General features: G+C 33.5%; 1 protein-coding gene across 1 annotated transcript; it reads right to left on the bottom strand.

Moving 5' to 3' along the window:
* Window positions 1–1,138: 1,138 nt before the first annotated feature.
* Window positions 1,139–9,052, bottom strand: LOC132277842 (leucine aminopeptidase 2, chloroplastic-like). Its single transcript, XM_059779684.1, has 10 exons — window positions 8,786–9,052; window positions 7,818–8,232; window positions 7,486–7,680; window positions 7,040–7,265; window positions 6,503–6,626; window positions 6,252–6,347; window positions 4,327–4,404; window positions 3,479–3,539; window positions 2,238–2,425; window positions 1,139–1,620 (listed from the first exon to the last, which is right to left on the bottom strand). The coding sequence occupies exons 1-10, from the start codon at window positions 8,849–8,851 to the stop codon at window positions 1,489–1,491; spliced, it is 1,581 nt and encodes a 526-aa protein (XP_059635667.1). The 5' UTR covers window positions 8,852–9,052; the 3' UTR covers window positions 1,139–1,488.
* Window positions 9,053–10,145: the final 1,093 nt, after the last annotated feature.

Here is a 10,145-nt window from a genome sequence, read left to right as displayed (position 1 = left end):
TGAGAGTTACTTTGTAATTTTAATTTAGAAAAATCATGTATATATAGATATTTTGCAGTTTTTAATAATTTAAGAAAAAATTGATGGGGACAGAGATCAATGTTCTCTTCATAAGAGGCAGTTCTGCATCACTCGATCTATTTTATCGTTTTCTATTACTAGGAAGTCAAATTATATATAAATGGCCCATATTTTAAATTTTCACTGATTTTTTTACTCTTGTTTGGTGAACCCAAGATAATCAAGTCAAAACTTTGACACTTTTTAAAGTTGCCCAATGGGTCGGACTGTTGGACGGTCATGATCATCTAGTTTCCACATCCCATCAATTTAAAGGTTTTCAATGTGTGAGCGAGCGATAATGATGGTGAACCACCGCACTTGCATAGCAAGATTCGCGAAAAATACTTTCTTCCAGCTCAAAAATCTTTTCCAATTTTTTTATTTTGAAATGCCAAAAAAAATACAGGTTTCACTTTAAGAGCAAGTTTACTATTTTTATGGCATTTTGACCTAATTAAATAAGTGCATTATTAAGAAGTATTGCATTTTTTAACAAGGATAAATTTAAAAACTCACTCATTATTAATACATTAAAAAAATATTAAAAATTAACATCGTTGGTTAGAAGACTGGCAATGAAAGTTACACTTCAAAAACTTTGAATTCAAGGAACGTGAGATCATTATTTCATCTTATCTTATTATGGTATTGTTATTGTTGTATGGGTTTCAAAGTTGTGCTGCTGCAATTAATTAAGGTAATGTAACAAAATGGCTTGAATTAAGGATAAGCAGTATGTAATATTTGCCCTCATCCAGATTTCTTGCATATTGTATTTATAAGTACTTCAAGTTTATTTCATATGTATAGTTTTGGTTTATGTTATATGTGTGTGTGACATTGAAATATCACTACCAAGGTAGCATCATTTGCATTTAAAAATAATAATTTCCTTTCTTTCTTGAGGACATACATATAAAAGAGTGCTATTTAGAAGGCCAATAGAAAAAAATTGACCTACCCTTTTTCAAAATTAGAACATAGACAAAAATGTTATCCTATGCGCTTTATTGAGACAACATTTACCTAGTTTTCAAGACTGCACTGAATTGTTTCAGGAAAACTAAGGTCTTCAGAGAAAGAAAAGACCGGCTTTCTTAATGAACATAGACAAAACAAGAGTTATGTTTATGAAACTTTAAACTTCCATCAAAACTATTCTGGATTGCCTCTGTAACTCGCGTGATTTTACAAGGAAATGGAAACACACTGAAAGGGAAATTCATCATGCAAACTACAGGGACATTTCAAAAAACCTAAAGATAACAAAAAAAAAAAAATCTAAACATATAAATTACTGAAGTGAATGTGACAACTGATAGCTCATCGCTTTCCATTTTCTTTCATACAATTCAGGATTTCACAGCACCGGAAAATCCGTTTACTTTACTTTCTCTTCCTCGCCATTGGATTTCAAAACTCTAATTAAGAAGAAGAGTTCTTCATAACCCATTCCACCAGAGTCGAAATGCCAAATCCTGTTGCAAGTTTCGTCTTCTCAGACATAACAGGCCCGGCCATGTCAATATGTATCCATTGGACCTTCTCGTCAACAAACTGAAAAGAAAAAAAAGAAGAAGAAGGGACAGTTGTAACATCAGAATTTCTCAGCCTAGTTTTAACCAAGAAAACTTCTTTATAAAAAAACAAATGATACTGGAACCCAGCAAGCAAAATTCCTTGTAGTGTCTGGATGGTTTCTTTTCATGTAAACAATGAAGATTAAAGGACCATTGGCTTTGTGGTACAGTTGCAGCCGGGAATTTCAGTACGATGGATGCTCCGGTTTTGATGTTCTTAGATATTAAATTTTATGCACACATCATCGAAGAATACTATGTTCATAAAGGGGGACAATTTTGTTTTAACACAAGGAGGCACTGTATTTAGCAAAATGGTAAAAGCGCAGTGTTGTCAAGTGTGAGAACACACTCACATGTGAGCAGCAGCAACAATATGCAAAATAATGCCAAATGTTAGGTCTATATCTGACCTATCCACTACATAGGCAATCCAACGGTCGATAATTATCATGTCTCACTCTCCATAATCACATATGGTTTACATACAGAAATCAGGATCTATCATTTTACATGCATGGTCTATATCTGGTCCTTGTCTAACACTCTTGATCTAACAATAAAAGCAAGCAGATAGAATGATCAATCCCGTACCTGTTTCAGGAAAAGAGCTGCATTGATGGCACCACCTGGACGAAAAGCAGTATTAACCATATCAGCTACTCCTGATTTCATGGACTCCCAATAACTTTCCTCCAAAGGCAGCCTCCAAAGTTTTTCCCCCGCAACCTCTGAAGCTGCAAGTACCTCCTCTGCCAGGTCATCACTGGCTGTAAAGATACCTGTGTTTCCAGAAGGAATCTTGATGTCATGTACCATTATGTCATGATATCTTGTGAACTTTTCCATAACATTGATCATTTTTGTTCCAGTATATAAAAATATATATGGTTTTTTATTATTATTATTATTTTTTCCCCCTGATGTGCCACAAATATGTTCCTGTAACATTCTAAAAACCTTGGCAGGGGCGGAGCCAGAAAATATAGGTTTGGGGGGCCAGATTTGTACTATGTAACTAAAGTTGGAAAATTTTATAAATCAATTGTAATATAATTTTGTTTAAATAATAGTTATAGTATATATAATTTGAGAAAATTTAAAAATGAGAAAAAAAACAACTTAATAGTAGACTAAAATTTGATATTAGAAAGAAGAATATAGAGAAAAAATGACGAGTTACAATTAGAAAGAGAAGAGGTAAAGAAATAAGCATTATTAGAGAATTAATTTTCCTTCATCAATTGTTTTAGTTTTTTTTAAATCTAATTTTTGGAAGAAAAAATTTGAGTACTTTGATTCCACTGGGGAAAGATATGCCTTGATGAAAAATTAGAAAAAAATAATGAATTTTAACTAAACAAAATAATTTTAAATTAAACAAGATGCCAATAAAGATTGTTATATAATTCTAGATATTTTTCTTGTAAATACCATTTTGCAAAAAAGTTTGACAAAAAATGCTTCATCCATTTTTATTAAACATGAGGGAACATTAGTGATTTTTATCCTTTTTATTCTCTTGAATTAATATTATAGATAGTGTAAATGTGTATACGTAAATAAAATAACAATGTGTTGCGAAAACGACTACAATAATAATGAGCTTAAATTTTTGTTTCTCAATATATAGTTAAAAGGGTTCAAGTTGAAAATTTCTTAAATTTTAAGGAGATACGTACTAAATTTATTTGAAAAAGTTTGGGGGGGGCATGGCCCCTGTTGGCCCACCCCTAGCTCCGCCCTTGAACCTTGGGCAATTGTAAGCAGGACATTATAACCATATTCCAAATTCATTGCCATGGCAATGAAGAGAAAACTTATAATACATATACCTGCAATTGAGGGGCCAAGAGCCACGACACAGGCCCCAGTTAATGTTGCCACATCAACTATCTGCAAAACAATTAAACAAGGTGTTAGACAAGTCTAAAACCAATTTTACTTCAGAAGCAAATTCTTCCAGAAGAGTTGTGAAAATGAAGGAATGATGTTTTTCCAGAATAATTTTAATAAAGGCGTGTCTACATCCCATTGATATTCTGGATTGTTGTTGTGTGCACAACCCCCACCCCCAACACACACACACTCTCTCTCTCCCTCCTTTTGTGTGTGCGTTGTAAATTGACCAAGGATGCCAATGGATTTGAAGAATATCAAATAATTTTCTTTGGTATCAAATATTGTTACACGTAAAATAAAATAAAAAACTTTCATTATACAATGTGTTTCAAATCAGCATGCCATTAAATTGAAGTTAAGAAATCAAAAAATAAAGCTTTTAGGTAGTTGATATCCAATTTTTCCATCAACTATTATCAAATAACAAAAATATATTTGTTATTTTGCTGCATAAAACAAGCAGTAGTTATAACTTTAATATCAGAGCAACATTTGTCAGAAGGGGCCATTGTTTGTGTAAGGTAAAAAGTGCGGAATAAGAATGAAAATGAGGCTTTGAATTGAGAGCTGACATTTTGTGCAAAAAAATGTCAAAGTTACATCTAACTCCAATCTATACCTCTCAGCACCTCGAGTAAGTGGGACAAGATAAATGGCCTATTAGAGTACATTTGTCATCAGATGTTTATAGTTCTGATATCAAAAGGAAAAAAACAAAAAACAAAATCCAGGTCCTCTCAAGGTATCAATGTGTACTTGTGGTATGGTATCTGGATAGTACCTTGTCTACACCTTGGTTGCAGGCATATACCAAAGCATCTGCAAGTGTAAGTCTGCCTTCAGCATCAGTGTTGTTGACCTGTATTAGAGATTGAAGCCAATAAAATATTCTAAATTGATGGATTAACATGTAAACAGAAATTTATATAATAATCAAGTTCGCTAAAAGCAATAAGAAAACACAAGGAACAATAAAATTTTGTGAATCTTACTTTGTTCAATGATACTAAAGGTACATGTATCCAACTAAACTAAATAGTAGTGATAAATATCATCATTCAAACTGCTTTTTGGGGACACGTTAGCATCAGTAACATAACCACAAAGTTCGACAAAACATTTATACCTTACCACAAGCAAAAGGAACCACCTGAAGTAATAAGATCACAATAAAGGTATCAAATGCAAAATTGGACAGTCATTCCTATCATTCTTGATAACAGTGAACAAAATAAAGCTGTCCAGCATAGATCAACAAAAAGAAAGCTGACAAACAGACAATTTTCCTTTTTCCATTTCGTCTCAGGCCTTCTGATAAATGTGAGGCAGTAAACCACTAAAACTATAAAATAAAAATTATGGCCAGAGAAGCTTCCTACCAAAATCTGACCTCAAATCATCTCAATTCCTAATAACTGAACTGTACATAATGTAGGATATAGAAATTCAGCCTTTGAACAGTAATTGGTACAAACTCAGCTCATGTTTTAACACTAACCTATCAGGTCGGAGTCATTGACTTAACCAAACCAAGCTACTGTTTGTTATGAGTAAACTTGCAAACAGTATATCAATACCCTTTTGTATGGATTACAAAAAAATTCAAAACAAAATCTAAAGCAACGGCTACAACTCTTTTCATAGTAGAATCCAGATGCCTTCCCGGTAGCCCAGGAAGTACGATGAAAAACACTAAAAGCCAGGCAAGTACTTAACAAGGGCGGGCTAAATCTACGAAGGTTGTGTCTTATAGTTCCCATCTGAAATCAGAACTGGTTAGAAGTAACCCAGTTTTGGGCCCGTAGGTCTATATCCTCTGTTAAGAAAACCACAGATGAATTTTCTATTCAAATAACTCCTTAGTAGTTCTTTTCTTTATCTACTCCAAAAGTTAAATGCAAGGGCTCATGTCAAATGACAAAAAAGAGTCAATAGCACCTGCCACCTGGCAAATATCACACTTATAAAAATAAATAATAAATAAAGTAGAATAGTAATATCAAATTAACAAGACAACCATACTACTTTTGCCCCTATCTACCCATAAGAAAACATAACAAAAGGAAAACATATTGGCGTTGTTTTAGTATATATATATATTCATTCAAGGTAGTAAGTGCCAGAATTTTGAAAGAAACTTGAGATGGTAAATTAAAATTTCACAAGTGCCTTTATAGTTTGTGTGTGTGTTTTTCATATTCTTAAAATGCATTGAATATATCATCTTTTTTTCATATCCTTAAAATGCATTGAGTATTTTATTGGGTAGCAAAAAAATTATTATACAAAAAAAAAAATTGGTAGAATTGAATTCTGTTCCAACCCTAGCATGAACCATTGCTAGCACATCTCAAGAATAAAATGCACTCATCGAACTTAATCATGAGGAGCTCACTGAACATATTTTTTCATAAGCATAAACTAAAGACTTCATGTAAAGTTAGCTTTCCTGGATACCCTTATCTGAAATTTGCCAGGAAAAAAAGAATATAATAATAATAATAATAAAGTACGCAAAATTTACATTGAAAAATAAAATATTATGAAAGGGAAAATCATGTAACAACTCTCAAGAAGAGACTCCCTGTCATAGAAAAATTGCGTAAAAAGTGATCATATATAGAATTCAACAAGATACAATGAGTCACTAAACCTCCCATAAACTGAAAAATGGATGTCCTCTTTCTGCAAATTTGAAGTAACTACCTCAATTGTCTTCCCATTTGAAGCTGTCACAATGTCTCCAGGCCTCATACCTGTTCCACTTATCATGTTCTCACAAGCTGCAACAATGAAATGAACCTGCGAGTGGAAGACAATTAATTAAACATATATATGGATTAGCAGATTCAGTTGCTCCAGGGTTGAAAAGTTATGACCAAAAACACAATTTGAATGGAGTATGTAAGATGCAGTTTCTGCAACAACAGTGTCAACTACAACCACAAATGGCTCACCTCTACTCCTGGGGGTTTAATTTGACCAAGAGCTTTTGCTGCACCAAGAACTGCTGCTGCGCCTCCCATGTCATGTTTCATGTATTCAATTGAGCCATGTCCTGTCTTGATGTTATAGCCTCCACTGCACATAAAACATAAATATTCAAGAACCAATATAAATGTAGAGCCAGCAAAAGCATATATAACAGTGAAAACAATTCTATTACTCCAATCACCATAGTAACAGGTAAGGGAAAAGAGCAACTCAAACATAATTATCACATCACCCAATGCTATGTATGTATGTATATAAACTAAAAAAAAAAAAAGCTAAGTGGAGAGTAGAAATGAGCCACAAGTCAGCCCTGGTTATACTTATCATAAGACAAAACCCGTAATATAACTGTCCCTAATCTTTATCGAGGGCTTACTTTATATCTCTCGCAGTTAAGACTTAATAGGCACTGCACCTGCACATACAATTATCCTCTCTGATCTCTTTATTCAAGAAATGGCTGATCTAGAGAAATACCGTTTAAAAATGCATATAATCACCTGTCAAACGTCAACCCTTTTCCCACCAAAGCCAGATTGGTTTTAACAGATCCATTAGGTGGCTTGTAACATAAATGGATGAAATGAGGAGGATTTGCAGAAGCTGCTGCAACACCAAGGTAGGAACCCATTTTCAATTCTTTGCATTGCTCTGCATTCAGAATTGTCGCAGAAATAACATCGCTGTACATGGAAGCAATTTTTGAAGCCTCTTCTGCCAGTACCCCTGAGGTATAAATTACAAAGGATTGTGTCACTTTGTATTAAGCATTGATGTACACATAGAAGGAAGAATGAAAAATAAAGGACCGCTAAAATGCAAAAAATGAAATGGAAAGGTGATATATAAATGTATTACATGCACAATATAAGAAGGGCAATCCATATCGCAACTAAAATATATTAAAGGAAAAAAGAACAATAGAATTATAACAAAGTCTACACACCGGGGGTGAGTACATTGGCTGGCGCATTAACAAGCTCTTTTCCAAAAATTACTCCAGAAGAAACAACTTCCGCGTTCTTGAGCTTCTTCTCTAGCTCAGGTCCAGTTCCGAGACCAAGAATATCCAGAGATTTAAGTGCTGGCTTCTTTGACTCCAATTTAAATCTATTATCCTCATAAGTCCCCATCACAATTCCTAACACAATCCAAACCATTCTACCAAGTTTAAACTTTAAACCGACATTTTGCCACAAACATGCAATCAGTATCAGTCTTGACAAATTTTTTTTTTTTTAAAAAAAAAAAAAGAAAGAAAAAAAGAAAAAGAAATACCAGATGCCATCGCGGAAGCAATGTTAAGTTTTGATTCAGCAGAAAGACCTTCAGCAGATGCAAGAGCAATGGCAACATTACTTGCTTGAGCAGCCTTTGCTGCCACAGCAACAGCCTCTCCAAGACTGCGAAACGCAGCCATAGATGACGTGCACCGTCCAAGCCCAGTTAGGCCAACCCTTTTTGACCCAATACCCGGAAGCCTAAGAGTTGTTGATTGACCAGATTTTCCGGTAAAATCCTCCTCAGAAGTTACTTCAGATAACAAACCACCCAACTGAGAATCGAGTTTCTTTAATACTGCATTTTGAAACTTTGAGTTCTCATCTTTTCCCATGTCTTTCTCCGTCACACCGACTGCAAGTATGTCCCCTTTCCATTCTACTAAATCAATCTCTTTCGCAGCAAAAGAAATCTTTCAAGAAATTTCACAAACGCATAACAAGCATTTTTAGTTTCAAGTTACATAAAGAGAAAATATTTACATACACAGAGAGTGCGCAACACACATACATAAATAAAGATCAATGATTTCACATAGTTTATATATCAACACAAAATGTGAACGAACGGATTATTATTATGAATTTAAGACATGAACACAGAAATTTTCATTGGGTTCACAGAGGTTGAAAGACACATGTACAAGAATCTAATTATAAATTTATAAAATGAATACCACTAAATTTAGAATGAAAAAAACTTCTATGTTTTTGGTAAGAAAGTACATCACATATTCCCATACTCAGATATGAAGTGTTCATAGAACTTTAACCAAAATAAATAAGAATGATAAAAGAAAACGATTTCATGGCATACACAAAAAATGAAAAACATACACGTACCACAGACACAGACGAATATATAAGTAGAAGTCCATAATCTAATAGTTTATAATTGGAGATGATAATACGGCGACATATCCATATATGCAGAAGAAAGCAGATTGTTTAGAGAGAAAGAAAGACCTTGGGGTGGTCGATTTGAGCAGGGTGAGTGAGGCCGAGAGTGGCCTGGGCAAGAGCGTGAGCCATGAACGCACGATCGAGTGTGAGTGTGAGTGTGAGTGTGAGTGTGAGTGCGAGGGCGAGTGCGAGGGCGAGTGCGAGTGTGACCCTGCAAATGAAAATCGCAGCACTGAAATTGGATTGGATTGGATTGAACAATATTTCGTGAAAACCGAAGAAGAAGATGAGGTTTAATTGAAAAGCGAACAGAGTGTTGACAGAGGGAGAGAGATCCTACAATGCTGGCTCTTTTACAGTTTGCGTTTCTGTACATTTGTATCTTATGTACGAAAGTATTGATCTGTGGGGTTGACATTGTCTTTTCAAAAAAAAAAAAAAATTTATATCTACATGGATTTTTAATTCTAAAATAACATTCATAAAATTTGTATTAATTGTCTGTTTATATTAAAAAAGGGATCTGGGTTATCTGTTGTATTTTTTTATTTGTTTATTTCTGTATGGGTATTTGACTATTTGTTGTAAACTTGCAACACAACTTAAGTTTTTTTCTTTTATTGTATCTCATGGATAAGAAATTTATTCAAAGTAATAAGTATGTTATATATATTTTCACTTTAATTTCGCTTTTACCAAATCACTTTGATGAAAATTAACAGTATATTAAATCAATTATAGAAAAAATAAAAGAAAAATAATTTATATTATCTTTAACAAGTCACGACTCAGAGATGAAAAAATGTTGGGATTTGTTGAAAAATACATTAATTTAATCGATAACACGCAACGACATTGTTAATTAATTACCCTCGTTTTGGTATAGACTGTAGTTCAAAGTAGCCTGACTACATATCAATTTTTTTTGGTAAATAAATTATAAAATTCAACTAGCTGAGTTTAGATCATTGACTGGGCCATTACATGGTCCGAACCAGGGCCCGCCCCGGGCCTTCAATTTGGGAGGGGCTCAAATATAGGACATTGACCTCCAATTTGAAAGGGCTTCAAAGTTCGTCTAGGGCCTCTTAAAATTTTGAGAATTTTAGGGGCAACTTTGAACCATATATTAATTTAACGTTATGTTTCAAGTCAAAAGTCTTGCATTTGTAGATGTTTTAAGTCTTCATTATGCTGCATTTGGTATGCAATAATGAAATTGAATGTGAATGGAATGGTCATTCTAATTCCATTGTTTGGCTTCAAATATGAAATGTGTAGCAATAGAATGATAATAATTATTCTAATATTTATTTGGACCAATTTAAAATTTAGAATGGAATAAATTTCAAATTGAATTCTTTAAAATACCCTTCTTAGTGATAAATAAATTAAATTAACAAGATAACATTTTTCTATAATT

The sequence above is a fragment of the Cornus florida genome, unplaced genomic scaffold (genome assembly GCF_030987335.1).
Source record: "Cornus florida cultivar Cherokee Brave unplaced genomic scaffold, ASM3098733v1 CherokeeBrave_3.0.0_Hap2_Chr10, whole genome shotgun sequence".
Taxonomy (NCBI): Eukaryota; Viridiplantae; Streptophyta; class Magnoliopsida; order Cornales; family Cornaceae; genus Cornus; species Cornus florida.
Note: the sequence above shows the minus strand (reverse complement) of the source record. Positions and strands in the feature narration are given on the sequence as shown.